This window comes from Dermochelys coriacea, chromosome 18 (genome assembly GCF_009764565.3).
Source record: "Dermochelys coriacea isolate rDerCor1 chromosome 18, rDerCor1.pri.v4, whole genome shotgun sequence".
Taxonomy (NCBI): domain Eukaryota; kingdom Metazoa; phylum Chordata; order Testudines; family Dermochelyidae; genus Dermochelys; species Dermochelys coriacea.
The window spans coordinates 5,814,847-5,837,467 of NC_050085.1; the positions used below are offsets into that span (position 1 = coordinate 5,814,847).

At 52.2% G+C, this 22,621-nt stretch overlaps 1 protein-coding gene across 2 annotated transcripts; it reads right to left on the reverse strand.

The window, feature by feature from the left end:
* Positions 1-1,604: 1,604 nt before the first annotated feature.
* On the reverse strand, positions 1,605-16,668 carry HSPB7 (heat shock protein family B (small) member 7). Of its 2 annotated transcripts, none has more exons than XM_038377186.2 (3): positions 16,064-16,668; positions 10,122-10,255; positions 1,605-4,165 (listed from the first exon to the last, which is right to left on the reverse strand). In XM_038377186.2, the coding sequence occupies exons 1-3, from the start codon at positions 16,224-16,226 to the stop codon at positions 3,980-3,982; spliced, it is 483 nt and encodes a 160-aa protein (XP_038233114.1). In that variant the 5' UTR covers positions 16,227-16,668; the 3' UTR covers positions 1,605-3,979. The 2 variants fall into 2 exon arrangements, with proteins under 2 accessions (XP_038233114.1, XP_043355931.1); XM_043499996.1 differs by having other exon boundaries at positions 10,122-10,259; positions 16,065-16,467.
* Between the last annotated feature and the right edge of the window lie 5,953 nt (positions 16,669-22,621).

A 22,621-nucleotide genomic window follows, 5' to 3' on the forward strand; every position in this document is an offset into this window, starting at 1 on the left:
CTGATCAGAGAGAGCTTCCCGCTCCCATGAGCCAGTCCCAGGCACCACTGAGAGGCAGAGCATGGCCAGAGATGCGGGGACAGGGACTGGGGCAGACGCTTATGACTCCAGGATGGTACCTACGGCATTTGAAACCAAAGCCGGGGGATCAGCTCCACACCTCTCCTCCTGGCACCGTAGGGATGCCCTGGACTCAGTGTGCTGGCAAGGGATGGACACCGCATCAAGCTTCTCCTGCAGTGTTGTCCAGAGCCCAGAGGAGAGCTCTGAGCCAGCAGCTCCGCCCGAGGGCACCATGGTGGGGCTGAATTCGAGGCCAGCTTGCACTACGAAGGCCCTCAAGTGGCTTCTCTCCAATGGGAGAGTTCAAGCCTTGCCTGGAGTCTGCTGCTACCGGGCCTTGTTCACTGGTTGTGTATTTGTGTGGTGTGAGCATGCGTGTGCAGGGGTGTGTGCATAGGCACTGTGTATGGGGCATGCATGTGCAGGGTGTGTGAGGGGCACATGCAGGTTGTGTGCTCAGTGCAGATAGGACAAGACTTGGAGAGTGTAGGGGGTGCTGGCTTGATACCCCAGCAGCCCAGACTTCGTGCATAAAGCTCAGCCATGGACTCCACGGGCAAATTCAGTGCCTTGATCTAGGGGCACCATGGGAAGCTGCCGGACACAGCATGTGTTGTGAGGGGTGGAGGCTGGACGCTGAGATACCGCTGGCAAAGGTGTTCGGTCAAGGTGCAGGCCAGGATTGTCCAGCTCTGTGGCCATCATCAGCCCCAAACTTCTCGGGAGTCCCCGTCCTGGCAGTGGTCACGAGAGCCCGAGCCAGGGGGTCATCTCATGGGCATCGTAAGGACCAAACTAATCCGCCAGTGACGACACCCTGACCTCCTTCTGGGCCGGCCAGATCCCTGTACTATTGCCCCCCCCAACAGCACAGGAGGTGTGAGGCATCATGCAAGCACAGCTGGTTGTCAGCCCAGGACCAAGCCAGCTGGAGAGCCAGCCCTGGTTGCTGATGCCTGCTTAGGGCTTTGACTCCTAACCGTGGCCCAAGCCCTCCAGCTGCCTGCCAAGTATGTGGGAAAAGAGGATATTTAACAATCAATGAATGTAGGTGAAAGGTGCCGGAGACGGACCAGAACAAGCACAGGCCATGGCAGTGCAGGGTCCCTGCTCTGATGAGGGGCAGCCGTCCTGACCCGCAAGGACCCACGTTCTGTCTCAATGTCCCATGCGATCTCCGGTCCCTCTGTTGAGGGTGCCCAGGTGGGTGTTTGTGATGGAGGCAGCCCCAGTGGGCTCAGGCTCCCCACACTCCTTGCACGTGGCTCACAGAGCAGTGGTGAGAAGGAGCCCAGCTCTGCCTTGGTGCTAGTGAGACCCAGACGCCTCTGTCCTGAGTCCAGATGGATTGACCGGAAACCGCTTCCAGCGCAGCGCGTGAGAACAGTTGGGGACCGCTCCCCAGCACCGGGTGGCCGAGAGGAGAGGAGCCTGGGAGAAGCTGCGACGGCAGCCACTGGGGGTGTCATGGCTCTGCCCCATTCCCCAGGCTCTCCGGGGGCAGACAGAAGCAACAGCAATGAACGAAGAGGATGCAACAGTCAGGAGTTACCGATCATTTATAACAAACCAAACCAATCTATATACAGAATAACTCCAGCATAGGGTCAATGGGAAATGCAGCCTCCCCCCACCCTCCCCGAATGCCCCCATGACAGGTGTAGCCATGTGTGATCAGCTCCTTCCCTTTATTCAGTACATGTATGGATCACGCTTGACACACGCCTACTGGGAGGAAGAGTTGCCAAGGCTCAGCTGATCTTTTGGGCTCCTCCAGCCCTCCTGACCCTCTGCGTGGCTCCACCTGGATTTAGAGCTGTCAAACCTAGATTCTGCCAAATTGTGTCCCCTTCCGTGTGTCTGTCCCTGCCCCTCTCTCTTTTCCGACCTCTGTACACATGCTCTATGTTGGACTCCTTCAGTTACCCTGAGCCCATTGCTGGGCACTGGGGGTGCTGTCTGGTGCTCCTAGGTTCTGTTCCCATCTCTGACTCTTGTGCCTTGAGGAATGGGATTAATGGCTGTATAAACAGGAATGATCCCCTCCCAGCACTCACACTATTGGTTCTGGTCAGACTCACCCTCCTGGGATTTGCCCCTCAATCCCTGAGGCAGGACTTGTATTTACAAATATAAATAAATCATAACCCGGACTCCCTCTCAAGCTGTTCCTACAGATTCCCTCCTGCCTCTAGTTTTCTTGGATCTTTTTATACTCCTGAACTGTATCTAATGAGACCCACTTGTTCTGGCTGCCATGGTGAGTCAGCAAAATAGCTCTGTGCATCTTAAATGCAGGGTCTTAAAGCCTGGCACCTGATACAATGCTACTTACTGAACTCGCAGGGCTGTAGTGAGGTTTGGGTGGTGTGTGTAAAATTCTCTATAAGAGATGGGACTGACCCAGACTTCAGACTTGGATTTGAGCATCGCCAGAGTTCAGGAGTATTTGGATCTGAGGGTACAGTTGGGGACCCCCCCATGCTACACAAATGCTTGAGTAGGTCTTTCCCCCTCCCCACCAGAGGGAGCACTGGCCCAGGAACGACCAAGGCCTTTGTTCAGCAAGAGTTCCACCAGCTATTTAGCTCTTACCCACAAGCTCCAACTTTCTCACCGGGCAAAATCTGTGCACGGAGATGAATTGTAATAGTTCTACGAAAGACCTTCCAGGGCCAAATACATTGATTCCCAAGGGAGTTCCACTGGTTTACACCAGAGATGAATGTGGTGATCCTGTGTCTAAAACTCTGCCAGGGACTCAATGTTGGCTGGTCATATCTTGTGTCTTACAAACCGAACAGGAGGGGGAGTGACACAGCCTGATGCTGAAGTCATGTAATTTCCTTCTCCCCTTCTCCCCCCATCCCCTGCTGCACAGCTCTGCTGCTCTGGGACTTCCTTCTTAACACCCCTCCCAGTGGAATTCCGCTTACAGAGCAGCTGATGTCTCCTGGGAAACGCGGAGAAATCTTATGCACAGAAACATTTCTGCTCCCTTCTCTCTCAGGTAAAGCTCAGTCCGAGGGATGAAACTGGCGAGTTCTTCTCATTAGACCCAATCCATCCCTGGTGCAAGCTCCGCTGAAGTCAGTGCTCTCGAGTCTCCTCTCACACCGGTGTAGATCAGGAGTAACTCCATTCAGTAGGGCTACAGCGGTGTAAAACCAGGGTCAGAGAAGAATCAGGCCCAGTGAATTTCGTCTTATAAATGAATAAAATGTTAGCCCAAAACGGTCTGCCTGGATCTCCCTATACAGAGATTGTTATTTGAATCTCCCGAGGGCTCGGCCCTTGGTCAGTTGAGGACCTCACTGCCTACTTCCCTAGGGTGGGACAACCTGCTACACCTACTAGCCTGGGAGGAGTTTGTTTCCCATCGGGACAAAAGTTCCAGGTTACACACTGGGGGCTAAACTTTCCTCTCAGTTGCATCAGCACAAGCCCAGTGGGCCAGATCCTGATCTCAGTTATGCTGGGGTAAATCCAGAGGAGCCAGGGCCAAATCCTGCTCTCTCTGAAGTTCGTGGCAAAACTCCTAAGTGGTGCCAGGACTAAATCATTCTCTCATCAAAGTCAGGCGTAGGGGCCAATTGGAAGTCAACAGGAAAACTCGCAGGGCCAGCTTCTGAGCTGGTGGAAATCTGTATAGCTGCCTGGACTTCGCTGCAGTCAAATTAAGTCAATGGGGTTATACCACTGGACAGCAGCTCAGGATCTGGCCCCCAATGACTTCAGTGGGACCAGGACTTTGCCCCTATGCTGGTGTAACTGTGATCAGAATTTGGCCCAATGTCCCTTGCTTTTGTTGAAGCGTTGAAAGAAGCCCCAGCTGCTCTTTAAAGAGTCGTTTCTAGGGCATCTCAGGCCAGCTGCTTCCCCTTGCCCCTCCCCATCCCCCCCTGGCGCCAGCCACTCAGATTTTGATTTCAGTCCGGAAGGTCTGCTGGACATGCTCTGTGTGTTTGGCTGGGTGCCGCCTGGCTTTGACAGTGAGGGTGCCATCCACACCCAGGGCAGAGGTGACGGAAGTGGGGTTCACGTCTTCAGGCAGCTGGCACTTATGGGTGAAGGTGTTCATGACGGTCCCATCCGCGGCTAGCTGGAAGGGAGAAAGAAACAGAGGTGGGTCACGCTGAGGGATACAGCACGGGCTGGCACAGCAGTCTCTGTTTGCCCCAGGCCATGGGTGAAAGAATGTGGCCCCTGGGCCAAAAGGAGGTTGCTTCTTTAGGGCAGATTAGGAGAAGAGATGGGAAAGCTGTTGTCTGTTCTGGCTCTGCCATTCCCTGCTTGTGATCTTGTGAGAGTCACTTCCCTGCTCCTTGTGCTTTCTAATCAGATTTACCTGCTCCCCAGGTATGGTGGGAGGCACCTGATATTTCCGAGTGGCTTGGACTGGGAAGGGAGGGAGTGCTTAAAGGAGACTGGGAGTCATGATGCCGGAGCCCTGTTCCTGGATCTGCCGCTATGCACTCTCTGCGCTCTGGTGTCCTGCATCTGACAAATGGACCGAATACCGACTGACCGCCGGGATGGGGTGGGAGCTTAATTCATAGGGTTGCCAACTTTCCAATTTCTGAAAACCAGACACCCCTGCTCCGCCCCTTCCCCTCCCCCTTCCCTAAGGCCCCGCCCCCGCTCACTCCTCTCCCCTCCAATCAAAACAAAAACACCTAAACTCCAAAGCAGGAATTATTGCAGAAAATGGCACGTTTCCGACCCCTTCTTTCAATCTTAACCATTATAACAACATGGTCTGAGGAAAGGCATGGGGCGAAGATTTACTGCAATACTTACATTCATATTTGTGTGAATTTGTCACTACTATACAATAATCACCATTACCTATATACCTAACACTGCACTGAACCAGAGCTGGTATAGAAAAGAAGAGGGAAAAGACTGGTGCCATAACAACCCTTCCACAGAGAACAGTCGGGATACCGATAGTTTACACAAGGCACTGTGCATAATGAAATATAAACACAGCAAATGCATTTTGGCAACAGAAGCCTGCTCTGATTCCCCCTCTCCCCTCTGTACAATGAAAGCAAACCATGGACTTTCGCTGGCTGCATTTTCATTTTGGCTGAAAAGTTCATTCTTGCCCCCTCCTCTGTCCAAAGAGCCAGCACCCGAGCCTCACCTTCACCAAGATCACATTTAGATCAGGTGAAGTGTTCCTCTTTGTGCTGTTCAGAGAAAAATTCCTATGGCTCAAGTAGGCAAGTCCGGTAATAACCCCAACAAGGCCGCGGGTAGTTAGGACCCTCTTTAAGACACATCATTGAGGGAAGAATGCAGGGAGAAGGGGAGATATTGACTCTACAGAGCTAAACCTCCAGTGCCCATACCAAAAGGTTCCTAAAAAAGTTAAAGACCTTTAAATAACCTCCAATTCTGGCACAATGACTTCCCCCCCCCCCCAACACCCATATACTCACCAGAAACTAGGGTGCAGCACTTAGCAATTTCAGGGAGTTGGGATCTGGGAGGGAGGGCATTGTGGTCTCCATGTTTTTCCTGGGGAATGAGGGAGAGGGGAACTGGCTCTAGGTCCTGCAAAGGGGTGGTGGGGGGTGTGCATGGGCAGGGTGCATGCCGTGGAATGGGGGGGGTGAGGCTCAGAGCCAAGGCGGCCCCATTGGGGGAGCAGGGCACATGGGGCTTTTGCAGCTGCAGGGGCTGGCTGGGGACACAGTGGCTCCAGGCTGTGTGTACGGGGAAGGAGGGGGTCGGTAGCGAGGTGAAATGCTGCTCGCAGCCCGCTCCCTCTGCCAAGCGGCAGGCGGAGCCCCTCTGCCCAGGGGAGCAGGGATCCTCCCGCCGGGGCTGAGCAGGGACCCCCTTCCCCACGGACTGCCCCTGGTGCTGGGCAGGGGGCACAGCAGGTGTGTGGAGGAGGGGGAGGGTGCCCTGTCCCGGCTACTCACCCGTGCAAGGTGGGAGCTGGCAGCGGCGTGGCGGGGTCGCTGCCCGGGGGTCCCGAGGGGCCGGGGGGCAAGAGCAGGAGTGGGGGGGGAGCAGTGGAGACTGGGCTTCTCCTGGGCGCTCTCTTGCTGCCCATCCCCGGTGCTGCTGCTGCAACGGTGGCGTGTGAGAGGTGGGTGCACACTGGGGGAGCAAAGTGGGAGGGCATGGCCACTTGCTGCTCCCTGGTGCCGGCTCTGTGCCACGATCCCCTGGCAGCACCTTCCTTCCTGTCTGTCCACCTACATGGCCCCAACTACTCTGGCACCCCTGCAAGCGGCAACCGGACTTTGGCTGTCCAGTCAGTGTTTCTGACTGGACACTGTCAGGTGCCATTTTTGACTGGACTTTCCGGTCGAAAATCGGACACCTGGCATCCCTACATTCGTTCCTGGTTGGAAAGTGCTTTCTGCTCTGCAGACAGAAGGTGCTGGAGATGGGCAAAGGCCTGTTATTGTGGGGAAGGCCTGTCTGTGCGTCTTCAGAGGCACTGCCAGGCCTGCTCCATGGTGGGGCGGCCACACACGCCTCTTGGAGCGGATGGCATTGCTCTCACAGGTTGTGTGCAGCGTCAACGGTTGCATATGAGCTCTAGACCCGGAGGAGCTCACATCTACTCAAGTAACCAGCCTCTCCCAAGAGGTACCACTGTAGGGAGTGTTGAAGGGGGCATGGCTGTGGGGCAGCTGTAGCTCACAGCACCTCCTAGTGGCAGAGGCTAAGACTGGGGTGGCTGTGAGCTTCCCAAACCATTCTCTACAGCGCCTCCTGCTGTATGGGGCTGATTGTACTCATGTGCACGGCCACGGCATCCCACCTTACAGTGACTCCTGCTGGAAGGGGCTCGGGTGGCAGTAGTTGTAATCTTCCCCCACCCAGTGCTTGTGCACTATTCTCTACAGTGTCTCCTGCTGGGAGAGGCTGAGAGCACCTTCCTAGCCAGAGCTCCTGCAACATACACAACAGTGCCTCCTGCTGCAGTAGCTGCGTGCTCCCTTTCTTCCCCCCACCCCCCGCTCAGATAGTGCGTCTGAGCTGTTCCCTGAGGTATTTCCAAACAAGGAGGCTGGAGCTGCAGTCTGAATGGAAGCACAGTAGAGTTTGGGGAAGGTTACATCATTCTGCAGCTCCCACTGGAGCGATTAAGAGCACATCGTTAGAGCACAGTGCACCGTATCTCCATGGATACTCTCCAGAACATAGTGTCCCCAGAACCTGGCCTCGGAGTGAGCAGATGTCTGAGCGGCACAGAGCCCTTGAATGGCAGAGAAGATCAGTATGTACCAGCCAGCCTCATAATGAATTTAGCACCAGGGAGAGGTGACAGCACTGGAGAATGCTGTCCTCATGCCCTGTATGTCCCTAGGACGGGTGCAGCCTGGGCACTAGCCGGGCAAGTTTTCCCAGTATTGTCCCGTTGCCAGTGTGCTTTGATGCTGCCCTAGAGGGACCTCCTCTGGGGCGGAGAGGGCAGCATTTATAGTCTAGGGGGTCTATCTTGTGCTGGCTCTGCTGCCAGTGCTGGTGGTGTGATTTATGGTCCTGCCTGAGACCCATCAAACTCATGTCATATGAGGCCTCCAAACTGCCCTTTAATCAATGACATAGTCCTGTACCCGGTGCCTTATGCGCACTCCATACCACATGCTCCTTGCCCTGAAAAGAAGCTCACAATTGGAGTTAGGACAAAGCCAAGAGAACAGGTGAGGTCAGCTCGGATGTAAGGGCTATCAAGGATGAGATGGGAAGGGAGCCAGCCGCAAGAAGAAGGGGGGACTCTGAAGAAGTGGATAGAAGATGCCTAATAGGTGAGACCAGCTGTCCAAAGGGCAGGATACTAGAAGACATGAGGCCCAGCGTGGGAAGAGAAGAGAGACATGAGTGGAGCAGGATCTCCAAGGTGTGGGTAAGGAAATTGAGTCTGATGGGGTGAAAACTACCAGGTGATAACAGCGTTCAGCGCCCTGGGTCAAGCGCAAACCACCGACAGACAGCAAAAGACCCCCGAGCCCAGTAACAGTCCTCTGAGCCAGCTGACCTGTTGCTAACTACACTTTGGCATAATTCAGGAGTTCCTTATGGGGGTGGTCCTGGCTGATGCTCCAGCAAGCTGCAGTGGGAAGGATGATCCAGGCATGGGAAAGGGGCCCATATGCCAGGAGGAAAACCCTGGAGCAGCTCGGGAGGGGGGTTAAAGAAAGGAAAGTATTGATGGCAGGTGGCTCAGGGCCTGATTCTCTTCTCACTCAGGTGGATGTAAATCAGGAGTCACTTCACTGAAGTCAGCAGAGTGACACCAGCATATATGAGAGCAGGTCTTCTGGCACTCTCCAAAGCAGGTACAGTGATTTCTATTTGTATGGGCAGAGTCACCAGCCTATGGTTGTTCTGGGACAGCATCTCCCAGCACCCATAGTGCTCTACCCCCCAAATGTGCTGGGAGGGGATGGTAGAGGGTACTGAGAAGGGAGATGTCATTTGAGCTGCCACAAAGGGGTGGCACTTGACTTTGGGGTGATACAGCATTTACCCTCTTGGGCCAGGTGACACCCTAGAGTGATGAAATGGGGCAGTGTGTGAAGTACAGCCCAGAGCAATCTCGGGCTTCCCAAAGTACCCGCAGAGAGAGTGAACTGTGGGAAGGGAGGGTTCTGACCCAGCTCTCCCATGCTTCCTCTGGTGATTAATAAATCAGGTCTGATTCTGGTCTCACAGAGGTGTAAATCACCAGCCACGATAGTGAAGTCATTGCAGCCCCATTGGCATAAGTGGACCAGAACACAAGCTCTGGCATGCCTGCTCCGAACACAAGCTCTGAGTCCCAGATGCTGGACAGAACCTGCCCTGCCTGCTGTGGAATCTCCCACAGAGCCCACGCTCAGCACGTCGCCCCGCTCCATCCTGGGGCAGCGATCTGTGTTGGGACGTGATGGGGCAACAGGGTGGTGAAGGGGCACAAGTGTCCCAGCGTGGTGACCTGACCAACGAAGCCCACAGGACCGGCCGTTAAAAGTGAAGACGAGAAGATTCCACTGGGACAAGCATCCCAAACCCCAGATACTGAACTGAGCTTAGCCAGACCTGCAGGGTTCAGGTCTAGAGCTTGGCCTGGAAATCCCCCAAGATCAAGATGGTTAAACCACGAAAAAGGGACAGGGCCGGTTTCAGACTGAGGGGAAGGTCTGGGGGTAACAGGCCCATTAAAGGGAACTGGGCTCAGGGATCCTGTTCCAGGCCAGGTGTTGCCAGCTGGGCCAATGAAGAGGGCGGAGCAGCACCTGGGGGCTATACAAAACCAGTCAGGTGGCTGGTAGGAGAAGAGAGCTGTTAGAGAGAGAACGTGGTTTCAGGGAGAAGGCAGGAATGTAGCATGGGGGTTTGAGGCAGGCAGGCAGGCAGGCAGAGCCGTAGAGGGAGATGCCTGCTGGCTCAGAGTGGGGCTGAGGGCCAAAGGCAGGGAAGCAATTGGCACCTCCCCACTGATATCTCCTTGCTGGAGAACTGGACTCTGAGAGGGCCACGGGGAGTGAGGGATGCTCCCAGCAGAAAGGATGTGGGGGTTCCCCTGGGAAGACCAGGGTTGCACCCCAAAAAGAAGGGCAGAGGGCTGGAGGCATGGCAGGAGACACTGGGGTCTGGTGAGAATGAAGCCAGGTTTTAAGGGCTCCGTGTGCTGGGGGTGGTCTGGACTGTGGGTTAGGGACCGTTTGCACTATTGAGGGATTTGAGGATCAGCTTCTGCCAAGTTGGAAGGGACTCAGAAAGGAACCTGGGGTGAGTGGCCACTTGCAGGGCTGCCTTGTGGGGAGGCCCAGCTGGGTTTGAGTTGTGGGGGCGCAGGCTCAGCCTGAGCTCGGGGCCAAGGTCTGGGTGGAGATTTGGGACAGGGTCCCTGAATTTTGGATGAACACATGGCCTGGGACTTGGCGTACACCCCTGTCTTGTCCTGCACATGTCTCCTACAAGACTCCATCAAGGGGACAGATCTACCCAGGGCAGTGGGAGTGTTATGGGCTGAGGGAGTGGCCAGTGCTGCTACTCCAGGCCCTGTGCACATGGAAGGCCGCTGTGGTGGAGCCATTCACCTTCTCAGCGTGGACCTCGATCTGGTTGTTGGAGGTGGTGACAATGATGTCCTCGGGGGAGAAGTCGCTGACGTCCACGGCAAACTGGTAGGTGTCCCCCAAGGTTTTAATGTTCCCCATGTTGCCTGGCCGGGCTGCGGGGAGAGAAAAGAACAAAGTGAATCACTTCTGATCTGTGCAGGGATTTCTCCCTGTGCCTGGGGTAGATCAGGGCCCATCCCAGGGTGACACAGGAATCCAGCTCTTTACCAGGAGCTGCTGTATACAGCTGGGTATGGAAATATGGAGAGGTTTCTTATCCTTGATTGGAGCCAAGGAAGATGGTTCCCCACCATTAGATTTTGGGCATGATCCCAAACCCACCAAAGTCAGAAGGAGTCTTTATGGATTTTGGATCAGTATTATGGGACCCTCTCGCCTTGTCAGTAACCAAGCCTGGAGCTATGTACTCACCAGAAAAGGGTTCTGATTGTCAGTGCTATTAAGATGTAGTCTCTTTTATGGCAGTGGGGGGAGGAATGCTTGGGAAACCAAGGACCTTGACTTTCAAAATCTTGTGTGAAGAGACTCATCAATGGCGCATATGCAAAAATTGTTTGTGGCAGTTGTGCACTTTGATTTGCGCAAAGTTACATTGATTGCATTTGCACAAGCAAGATGGCAGTTATGCATCTAACTGGCCATCTGCATTGCAATGACCAGATTCACATAGCGTAAGGGAATGGCCACAATCAGACCAATGGTCCATCTGGGCCAGTAGCCTGCTGACCGTGGCCAGTACAGGATGCTTCAGAGAGGGGTGTAAGACCCTGTATTGGACAATTATAGATTCATAGATACTAAGGTCAGAAGGGACCATTCTGATCATCTAGTCCGACCTCCTGCACAGTGCAGGCCACAGAATCTCACCCACCCACTCCTATGAAAAACCTCACCCATGTCTGAGCTATTGAAGTCCTTAAATCATGGTTTAAAGACTTCAAGGAGCAGAGTAGCCTCCCTCAAGTCAACCATGCCCCATGCTACAGAGGAAGGCGAAAAACCTCCAGGACCTCTCCAATCTGCCCTGGAGGAAAATTCCTTCCCGACCCCAAATATGGCGATCAGCTAAACTCTGAGCATATGAGAAAGATTCACCAGCCAGATACTGCAGAAAATTCTTTCCTGGGTAACTCAGATCCCATCCATCTAATATCCCATCTCAGGGGATTTGGCCTATTTACTCTGAATATTTAAAGATCAATTACTTACCAAAATCCCATTATCCCATCATACCATCTCCTCCATAAACTTATCAAGTAGAATCTTAAAACCAGATAGATCTTTTGCCCCCACTGCTTCCCTTGGAAGGTTATTCCAAAATTTCACTCCTCTGATGGTTAAAAACCTTCGTCTGATTTCAAGTCTAAACTTCCTGGTGGCCAGTTTATACCCATTTGTTCTTGTGTCCACATTGGTGCTGAGCTGAAATAATTCCTCTCCCTCTCCTGTATTTATCCCTCTGATATATTTATAGAGAGCAATCATATCTCCCCTCAACCTTCTTTTAATTAGGCTAAACAAGCCAAGCTCCTTAAGTCTCCTTTCATAAGACAAGTTTTCCATTCCTCGGATCATCCTAGTAGCCCTTCTCTGTACCTGCTCCAGTTTGAATTCATCCTTTTTAACATGGGAGACCAGAACTGCACACAGTATTCTAGGTGAGGTCTCACCAGTGCCTTGTATAACGGTACTAAAACCTCCTTATCCTTACTGGAAATGCCTCTCCTGATGCATCCCAAAACCGCATTAGCTTTTTTCACAGCCATATCACATTGGCAGCTCATAGTCATCCTATGATCAACCAATACTCCAAGGTCCTTCTCCTCTTCCGTTACTTCTAATTGATGCATCCCCAATTTATAACTAAAATTCTTGTTGTTAATCCCTAAATGCATAACCTTACACTTCTCACTATTAAATTTCATCCTATTCCTATTACTCCAGTTTACAAGGTCATCCAGATCCTCCTGTATAATATCCCGATCCTTCTCCGAATTGGCAATACCTCCCAGCTTTGTATCATCTGCAAACTTTATTAGCACACTCCCACTTTTTGTGCCAAGGTCAGTAATAAAAAGATTAAATAGATTGGTCCCAAAACCGATCCCTGAGGAACTCCACTGGTAACCTCCCTCCAACCTGACAGTTCGCCTTTCAGTAGGACCCGTTGCAGTCTCCCCTTTAACCAATTCCTTATCCACCTTTTGATGTTCATATTGATCCCATCTTCTCCAATTTAACTAATAATTCCCCATGTGGCACGGTATCAAATGCCTTACTGAAATCTAGGTAAATTAGATCCACTGCATTTCCTTTATCTAAAAAATCTGTTACTTTTTCAAAAAAGGAGATTAGGTTGGTTTGGCACGATCTACCTTTTGTAAAACCATGTTGTATTTTGTCCCATTTACCATTGACTTCAATGTCCTTAACTAATTTCTCCTTCAAAATTTTTTCCAGGACCTTGCATACTACAGATGTCAAATTAACTGGCCTGTAGTTACCCGGATCACTTTTTTTTCCTTTCTTAAAAATAGGAACTATATTAGCAATTCTCCAATCATTCAGTACTACTCCTGAGTTTACAGATTCATTAAAAATTCTTGCTAATGGGCTTGCAATTTCAGGTGCCAATTCCTTTAATATTCTTGGATGAAGATTATCTGGGCCCCCCCGATTTAGTCCCATTAAGCTGTTTCAGTTTCGCTTCTACCTCAGATATGGTAATATCTACCTCTATATCCTCCTTCCCATTTGTCATGCTACCATTATCCCCAAGATCCTCTTTAGCCTTATTAAAGACTGAGGCAAAGTATTTGTTTAGATATTGGGCCATGCCTAGATTATCTTTAACCTCCACTCCATCCTCAGTGTTAAGCGGCCCCACTTCTTCTTTCTTAATTTTCTTCTTATTTATATGGCTATAGAACCTTTTACTATTGGTTTTAATTCCCTTTGCAAGGTCCAACTCTACTCGACTTTTAGCCTGTCTCACTTTATCCCTACATGTTCTAACCTCAATTAGGTAGCTTCCTTGCTGATCCCTCCCATCTTCCACTCCCTGTATGCTTTCTGCTTCTTCTTAATCACCTCTCTAAGATGCTTGCTCATCCAGCTTGGTCTACTTTACTTGGTTATTATGGTGTAACCTATCCATGGAAGTTCTTCCTAAATCAAGTTAGTGGTTGGCTAAGGTCCTGAGCATGAGTGTGTCCTTCATACTCATAGCTGATTGTTCCCATATCCACTGTTCGTATGCTGTGCTTCAAGCTCAGCTTTCAACACCAGGAACTGCCTTGTGATGAGTTTGCAGTTCTCAGCTTTGCTCGTCCTTTGGGGGGAGGAGCAATGGTATTATTTTGCCACCCCCGGAACTGATGGCTGCCACGTGGGCCCAGGCTAAGCTGTGATGCTTGTACAAAACCCTTCTGGGATGGTTCTGCTGGAGTCCCACTGTGTTCAGTTATCTTATCAGTCAATAAAAAGCTGCGTTTTATGGGGCTGAGTCTGTCCTCACTCAATCTAACTGCTCACAGCAAACAACTCATCCCCTTCCTGTCTGCGAATCGCACCCTGATTTTTATCAATTTGTCCATTTTATGCAAAAAAAATCACCCAATAAACGGTTTATGGAGAATGTCGAGCTTGCCCTTTGCCTGTGAATTGTTCACCAGGACCCTGCACTGTTCGGGAGGGGTGGACTTCACCCCAGTGCAGGGGGCCCCCATCATGTGTCACTTACACGCTTGGGTCACACACACACCTCTACAAAGAGGTCAATGTGCCCCAATGGGACTGGTTGCCTGGGTAAGTCACGTGACATTGGTTCTTTCTGTTTCCTCACAACATAGATCTCTTTTTGGTTTCTTGAACAAATGACTTTTGGCTCCAAGACTCACTTGCATTGGCTCTCTGGGAGAAGGAATCAGAGTAGCAGCCGTGTTAGTCTGTATTCGCAAAAAGAAAAGGAATACTTGTGGCACCTTAGAGACTAACAAATTTGTTAGTCTCTAAGGTGCCACAAGTATTCCTTTTCTTTTTGGGAGAAGGAAACGTCCCTTGTGCCCGGGCTGGTGAAAACCAAGGGAAGAGGCTGCGTCAAAGCCCCTCAGGGACACTTAGCCAGATAAATCTCCCCAAATGCTTTTTCGTAGAGTTGGCCTGTCCTGCCCCTTATGGACTCTCTCTACTGAAACACTTCAGAGGGCCCTTGAGATGGTAGCAGAAGTTTTCCTCTATTCCTCTGGCTCTTTCTGCTGTCCCCCTTCCCATACAGATCCGCTGAGAAATCAGGGGCATGAGGGTAAGGCCCCTGTCCCCCGCTGACATGCTGGTGAGGGCATAGAGGTAGTTCCCCAGATACCCTCAGACATACCCTTCTCCTCTGACAGCCCCCCATTCTCCATGGAAACCAAGGCTGCCTCTGGCCATGGACATCAATTCCCATGATTTCCCTACAGACGTCCCATTGAACACCTGCTCGGGCTGCCCCACTGCTCTTCCAAGAGACACTGGGAGGTTCCCAGGATCTGTCAGCTGCACTCTGCCCTAGAGGACATCCCTCCCCATGAGTCCTGTACAAACGCCCAGCAACCAGGGGCAAGCCCAGATCCCTTGTCTTGCTGAATCTGGCATTAGGTGAGTCCAGCACAGCGGGGACGACGCGGTCTCTGTACCACACGTAAAGTGGCAAACTAAGGATTAGGAGGGGCATCAGTCACTGTCCAGGCAATCCCTGGGGGAACGAGGGGGTCGTGTTTCCTTCCTTCCCCCCATCCCTCCCCGAGCCCACCAACTTCTGATGTCCCATTGGGGTCTCCCTCAATGCAGCTGCATGGCTAATGCATTTACACGTAGGTCTGCCTCTCACCAACCTCACAGGGGGTAGCGCCTCCATCAGGACTGGAGTGTCTGGGAGCTCTTTCCCGGTTTGCACTCCTACCCTACAGTGCAGCCCCATGGCCAGTGCTGGGGAGGATGGAACAGGTTCTGCCCATCATGTGGATGCGAGTAGCCTCCCCGAGAGCTGGCATTGCCCAGTCCTCTCTTCCTGCTTTCCCCCTTGAAAACAGGTGGGGAATATGCTGGGAACAAGGAACCAAGAGGAAACATCCCCTATGCTGGGAGGTCTGGACGTTCCCCCCCCAGCTGACTCCTAGAAGCCCAGGTCTCTGGCTGCAGGAGTCATGACTCCCCAATTACTGCTCCGTGTTCTGTACAGCTCCCTGTGCTTGGACAGGCTGGAGTTGTGGGGGCTCCAAGCGCCCCTATGCTGCCATACCAATCTCCACAGCACCCCCTGCTGACGTGCGGCCAGCACTGGAAAAGTTGGGAGCCTCCCTACAGCCCGCAGCTTGAGCTGGGATGCGAATGGCTGTGAGCGCCTGCACCCTCCCCTAGAGCGCCCCCTGCTGGGACAACTGGAGATAGTCAGTGTGAGTCCCCCTCGTTCAGGGCTCCTCTGGCTTGCTCTGTTGTGCCTCTTGCTGGGGGCAGCTGAGGCGGGCGTGTCTGTGAGCTCTTCCACACTTGGTCCTCTTGCTCCGCTCCCTACCACCCGGCCTGCTGGGGGAGGAAGGAGCTCGAGGGGCCGGGAGCTTCCCTCCACCAGCCCATGGTGCAGCCTCATGGTAACTCTTCAGGAGCTGGAGTAAGGATGGCGGTGAGAAAAAACCCTTTAATGCTAAGGGACGTGCACAAAGGACCAGCTGGGAGACTAGACAGTTGTTCAGTAGATGCAAGTTTTATCCCCATAGACAGAAGCAACCACCGGATCACTCTGCCAGCAAACACCCTTGATTTCCAGCCACCACCACTGCCTGCTTTGCCCCACTTCCCAGCCCACCCGCAATCAATGCCGCCGGATCTCGGGCTGCGCCCACTGGCAGATGCCAACTTGCCTGGGAACACCAGGGGCTCATTGCGCGGCCTCATGAAGTTGCCGAAGTCGTCGCCGAACAGCCCGCGGGCTTTCTCCATGTGCTGATCCCGGGTGGGGGTGGGTGAGGAGCTCTGGTGGAAACTGCGCTCCGAGCGGAAGGCAGGGGAAGATTTCAAGCTCATTCACCTCCAGGGCCTTGTGGAGGGCGGGGGGAGAAACAACCCACCAGTCAACCAACCACAGGTGGGAGGGAAAATCCTCTTCTCTCCTCCTGGATGAAAATGGGAATCAAGCTTGTTCTGGGTGTCCCTGCCACTGTCCCCTTTATAGCAGGCTGGGTGGATGGAGCCAGCACGGTTCAGAGGCAGCTGATGGGCTTATAAAGCCCCTTTACGTTCTAGGCTGCCTTCCAGCCCTCTTGAAATCAGGCTAAATTTAGGTGCTTCTGCATCACTTGGACGGCGGTGGAAACTTTCCCCTCCTTCAGAGCTCCAAACAAACAGAGCGGGGAGGAATCTGATCTCATTGCTGGCATTCCAGTCTGCCTGGATAATGCAGCTCTTGCTGGCTCCTGGCAGCACCAGGCTGCTGTGGGCTGATGGCCCAAAAAAAGGAAGTGTGTGTGGGGAGCGATACGTGCAAGCTCTGAAGGGAAAGGGATGTATATTGATGTCATAGTATAATGTCCATTCTGGGGGGCGATGGGACTCATGGCTGCATTAATAATGCCCTTCTCTCGTCTGAGGGTCTGCAAGCACCTCACCCTTCACGGGAGGTAGGTGTGTGCTAGTTGTGTTAGACAGGGAAACTGAGGCATGACAAGGTGACAGGACTGGCCCAAGGTCACCCAGCAAGCCAAGAGCAGAGCCAGAATTAGAAGCCAGGAGCCAGGCTTTGGCACCGTTTTCCTTGATGACCCTACTTTTCCCATCTGCCAGCCTTTACTAGTCCCTAAGCACGTGGGAAATGTCACAACGTCTGGTGCAAGGAGAGGTTAGTATTGTGTAGAGCAGGTCAGGGCTCTGCCCTGCCCCCTTCCTGAGGAAGTGGATAAAGAGGAAGGGCAGGTTACTGGGTGCCGTTTGCTCCTTATCCAACCAAAAGAACAGGCACAGTTAGGTCATAAATTAACCTGATGATTGTCACAGTGTGACTCGGCCCCCTTCTGAGCTGAGGCTCCTTCTCCCAGAATGGGGTGGGAGAGTGGGAAGGAATTGCCATGAGCCGGGCAAAGAAAGGAGAAAGGGTTAATAATGGGTAGCTATGGAGCAGCTGGAAGGCTTCTGTTCCTGGGGAGGTGTGGCCGGAAGAGAGAATTTAAACAGGATAGCGAGAGCATAAAGGATTTCTGAAATGGAGCTACAAGGTAGGGAAGGGACTAGGGTGGGGAAGATCTGGGGCCCCAGGCCCTGGAAAAAGGGCTGGGTTAAAGAAATAGCGAGAGATCCTGAAAGAAGGTCTGAGATGAGTCTAAAGACAGCTAGGTCTGCAAAGGGGCTGAGAGTGCACTAGGCAACAAACCCTGAGGGAGAGCTGAGGGGGAAGAGAGTCAAGGCTCTGGTGCCCAGGAACAGGGCCGGGGACTCCCCTCAGGCAGTCTCAGGGCACAGGCATCTGGTGTTGTGAGGAGGTGGACTAAAGATTCCAGACACCCAGTGGTGAAAGAACAATGGTTACGATGGTCATGCTGAATGACTTGGGAGTGCCAAAAGACTTAGTAATAGTGATGGGTTCCCCCTAGGGTGCCACCTGGAACTGGGGTACCCCTGAGCCCCCCTGACCCACCAGCCTGCGCTCCCTTCTGCACTGTACTGCTGTGACAACCTGCCAAGTCCTCTCCAGGCTTCAGCCTGCACTTTCACCAGCATACATACAGATAGGGACACACCCATCTGCAGTTACACGCAGATGCTCTGACCAGCTCCTGCATAGGAAGGCTTCAGCTAGGGTACTTCCCACCTCCTCCGGCATGCACCCCCTCTGGTATAGTATAGACCAATATTATACCATCTTGTGCTGCACAGGGAACTGTACAGCGTAAGCTCATTAAATTTGCCCCCTCTCAGTGTGAAGAGGAATATGCAACAGCTTTCTGCCCCAAGTTATGACTCCCACACACTAGGTTTAGATAAAGCAAAAACAAGCTTATTAACTACAAAAGATGGATTTTAAGTGATTATAAGGGATAGCAAATAAATGAAAGCAGATTACCTAGCAAATAAACAAAAAACACAAACTAAGCTTAATATACTACATAGATCAGATATGAATACCACATTCTCACCCTAAGTGATTATACAAGCAGGCTGCAGATTCTTAATGGGCAAGCTACGCTTGCTTACAGCTTGGAATCCCCAGGTGTTCCATTCACAGGCTAAAAATCCCTTTAGCCTGGGACCAGCACTTCCTCCAGTTCAGTCTTTGTTCCTCAGGTGTTTCCAGGAGTCTTCTTGGGTGGGGGAGTCCATGAAGAACCAAGATGTCACTCCCCTGCCTTATATAGCTTTTGCATAGGGTGGGAACCCTTTGTTTCAAAGCCTGCTTCCCAGGCCAGCAGTGGGAAAATACTGATACCCCAAGATGGAGTCCAGCACTAGGTGAGTTGGTCACATGTCCCTGTAGTGTCACAGCAGCCATTACTTGGAGGCTGTCTGTAGCGTCTTCAGGAAGCTTCTCCTAAGGTCTATTGTTCTCTCTAATAGCTCATTAACGTGAATGGGCCCTTCCTGGTCAGCCATCTAGATTGAAAGCCTTTTGCCTAGTGGGTGTTGCCCAGGGATAGCTACATGTGAAATAGATACATAGTCAATATTCATAACTTCAGATACAAAAATGATACATGCATACAAATAGGATAATCATATCCAGCAAATCATAACCTTTCCAATGACACCTTCCATGACTTGTCTTGCATGAAATACATCATAACTATGTCATAATTATATCCTAATAATATCACTGTGAAGACTATGGGGTGCAGTGTCACAGTAATGCCTGCCAGGGACTGGATCTTAAAGACACCTCAGCTGGAGGGCAGGTCTCATGCACGGGGGGTAAAGAAAGGCTGCTGGGGGATGTGCTACCATGGGCCACGTGCATGTAAGTTATATGCAATCATGCGATGCCTAGCTCCATACATGCTGCTGCTCTGGTTTCTGGTGCCTTCTCAGACACTGGACTTGGTGAGCACCACTAGAGGGCTCACAAGTTATTTAAAGGGAAATCACCCTATTCCTCAACATTACTGTTACTGTGACCTCAAGTCACTCAATGAAACTTTGTTCTGGATAGATGTTGACCAAATGTCTCCACTGAAGAATCCAGGGAGGCAAAGGGGGGAATCACATCAGCTGATGTCGGTGGGTTGAGTTGTCTTCACCCCACATCCTGATTTGCTCTGCACTGTACAGCTAAGGAGCCATCTTTCCATTGGTGAGAACCCCTGAACTTCCTGGGTTTGACAGACTAGCCTGGTGTACACAGACAAGGTGTCCAGTGCACAGCTTCCACCCGTATGCTGCTGCTCATCCCTGCTCTGTATGACACCTGCCAATGGAAGTTAAAGATCTCTTCATGGTCCTTCCAGGGCATGATCCTGGCCAGCATCCCCTCTCGTTAAATCCACCTCTGATCAGTGTGTCAGAGTCATCTCAGAGGAGCACAGCATGGTTGTTACATTTGCCTGTACTATCTAACTCCCTGTCTTGGCATTTTCGAATGCTATGGCTGAGGGAACAGAGCCTTAGGGTATAAATCCCTCTGTTCTTTATAACTACAAGTTCACAACTCAGTAAGGCCAGTTTAGCCCTTCACAGGGACATCTGCTAAATTCCAAGCAATTTTATTCTGTGACTCTTAGACCTGAGTGCTGTCTGCTAATTGCTCCCAGGGTGGGATTGCCCTACTTTCTTTATGCAAAATGTCTTCTTCCCCCATTGTGCAGTACGCTGGCTTCACCCCAGAGGTGGCTGCATGTCATTGGTCTAAGGCTTTGGCATACTGGAGGATTTAGAGCAATCTAGAAATCCAGATTTTTATTTGGTTGTGTCCCTCTTACTACAAGCACAATGCTACGATGAGCCAGAATGTGATCTCTTTCTCCCCCCCCGCCCCCAATGCTACAGTGCCATTCTACAGTATTAATCAGTGGGATAAAGAAAAGGAGTACTTGTGGCACCTTAGAGACTAACAAATTTATTAGAGCATAAGCTTTCGTGAGCTACAGCTCACTTCATCGGATGCATGCTTATGCTCTAATAAATTTGTTAGTCTCTAAGGTGCCACAAGTACTCCTTTTCTTTTTGCGAATACAGACTAACACGGCTGCTACTCTGAAACCTGTAATCAGTGGGATGTTATCATCTGCAGTGCTGTGTTCAGAGCTGGTTGCCCCATCTCTGAAAGGACAGAGCAGGATTACAGGGGGCTTGGAGTGGGTAATGAAAATGATTAGCGGTAGGGAAAAACGGCCAAGAAGAGAGAGTTGGACTGTTTGGTTAAGAGAGGAAACCCAGCAAGAGGGGACGTAATGGAGATATAGAAAACATGGAAGAGTCTAGAGGAGAGAAACTGGCTGCTTCCATTTACCTCTGCTCATAACTCAAGAACAAGGGGACATTCATTGAAATTGAAAGGTGATACATTTAAAACTGATTAACACTTGCCTCCACCACATATAATTAAACTATGGAACTCATTGCCACAAGATATTGCAGATGCTAAGAGTTTAGTGTGGGGGTCAGACATTTCTAGAGAGAATGGGCTACAAAAGATAGGATTTTTCTTTAAAATCATCCTGCTTCAAGGCGTCAGCCAAACTTAGCTGCCGGGGGGAGGAAGGACCTTCCTCTACAGGCAGGTTAATCTAGACTCATCCTGTGTTCCTTGAGCCTTCCTCTGAAGCAGCTTGTGCTGGCTACTGACAGAGACAGGTCAAGGGACTAGATGGACCATGGGGTGATCTGGTGAGCCAATTCCTGTGTTCCTCCCAGCACAGTCAGGCTGGGAAGCTGGACTGTGGTTCGATGGGAGCAAAGCCTGCTCAGGGACGAGGGGCTGGATTCTGCCCTGACTTGAACTCCACAGCCATGCCGGCGTGTTGTCGCTTACCCCTGTGCTGAACACAAGGCAGTGGAGAATCAGGCGTGTGTCGGGGGGTACAGCCCTGGACAGCATTTGGCCCAAGATATCTGTACTAGCTGGGGCTTTTAGAGCATTTCCAGCCGTGCAGCTCCCCAATCACGGCCAAATCTGAGCCCCATGACATCAGGGTGAAAACTCCCAGCGGCAGCGGTGGGGCCCGGATCTAGTCAACTCCTAGGGCCAAACCTCTCCGTGGTGAGGGTGGCTCCAGAGACTAATTTGGTCTTAATGCTGCAAAGCAGCCCACTGTGAGTGGGGGAGATTTGCTGTCCTTGCCCGTACGGGGTTAATTAAGCCTGGCCAAACAGGTGAGCCTGTCGCCTCACCAAAGGGTCAGCGTCCTGCTCTTTGTGGCCAGCGGAGACTGGCCCTGCTGCGCTGGTTACGGCAGAGGCTCTGGCCCTTGGCCTCCACCCCGATGGGTTTGCGATGCTCTCTGGGCTGATGATTTCTAGCCCGGAAAGGTCAGTGGTGCCCCCGGGACAGAGTGTGCACGGTTCTCAGCCGCCCTGACCCTCCAGAAGTGTTTCTTCCTGGCATGAGTGAAGACGCCTCTTCCATCCACGTTTCTCCGTGTCAGCCCCCTGCGGCGTCACAAGCCATCTCCGTGGGACGGAGGGCTTGGGAGACTCTCCCTCTCCTGGCATGGCCTGGGGTTGTTCCTAGGAGCTGGGGGCCCCAGTTGTCTGGTTTTGGGGGGTCTCTCTGACGGTTGTGCTGGCCACGGGGATGAGGGGCCCCTGCTGCTCACTGCAGGACATGGTGCTGTGCATTCCCCTGGCCACGCTGACAGGATCCAGTTTAGCCCTGGGGGAAGATTGTCTGAAGCACAAAACGGCCTCACAAAGTGTCTCTTTCTGCTCAAAAGAGACTACGGCTAATGCCCCCATCTGGGGGGCAGGGTATCCACAGATCCCAGGGGGTTGTCATGAGCAGAGCATGGCGTGGGGGCACAGGGCTGGATTATGAGCAGGTCAGGTCTGAGGAGCAGCGGCAGAGCTGGGGTAGCGGCAGGTCAGGACTGGGGTGCATGGGGAGGGTTGTACGGAAAGGGGAAGCTTGTGCAGCCCCTGCCCCCACTGTTGTCTGACAGCTTCCCTTTGGGTCAGACCAGCCCTTTGCTTAGCTGATCTGTCAACCATTTAAGGTTTTATTTCTCAGCCTGATAAAAGGGCTTGCTGACCCACCCTGCATCCGCTCCAGGAATGCGGCTGATGTCCGTGCTGCTAAAATGTGCGGGCCTGTGAGCCGGCTGGAATGTGCGTCTGCCCCGTGCTGTGCATTACCCGGAGCGATGAGCCAGGCCTGGAGGCATGTCCCAGCCGAGCTGGGGGAATGCAGGGCTGCGGGCCGAGCTCCGGATAGCCACGCATGTGTCTGGGGAAGGGGGGACGTAAGGAGATCCAGATGCTGAGTAATTACAGCCGGGGCCAGA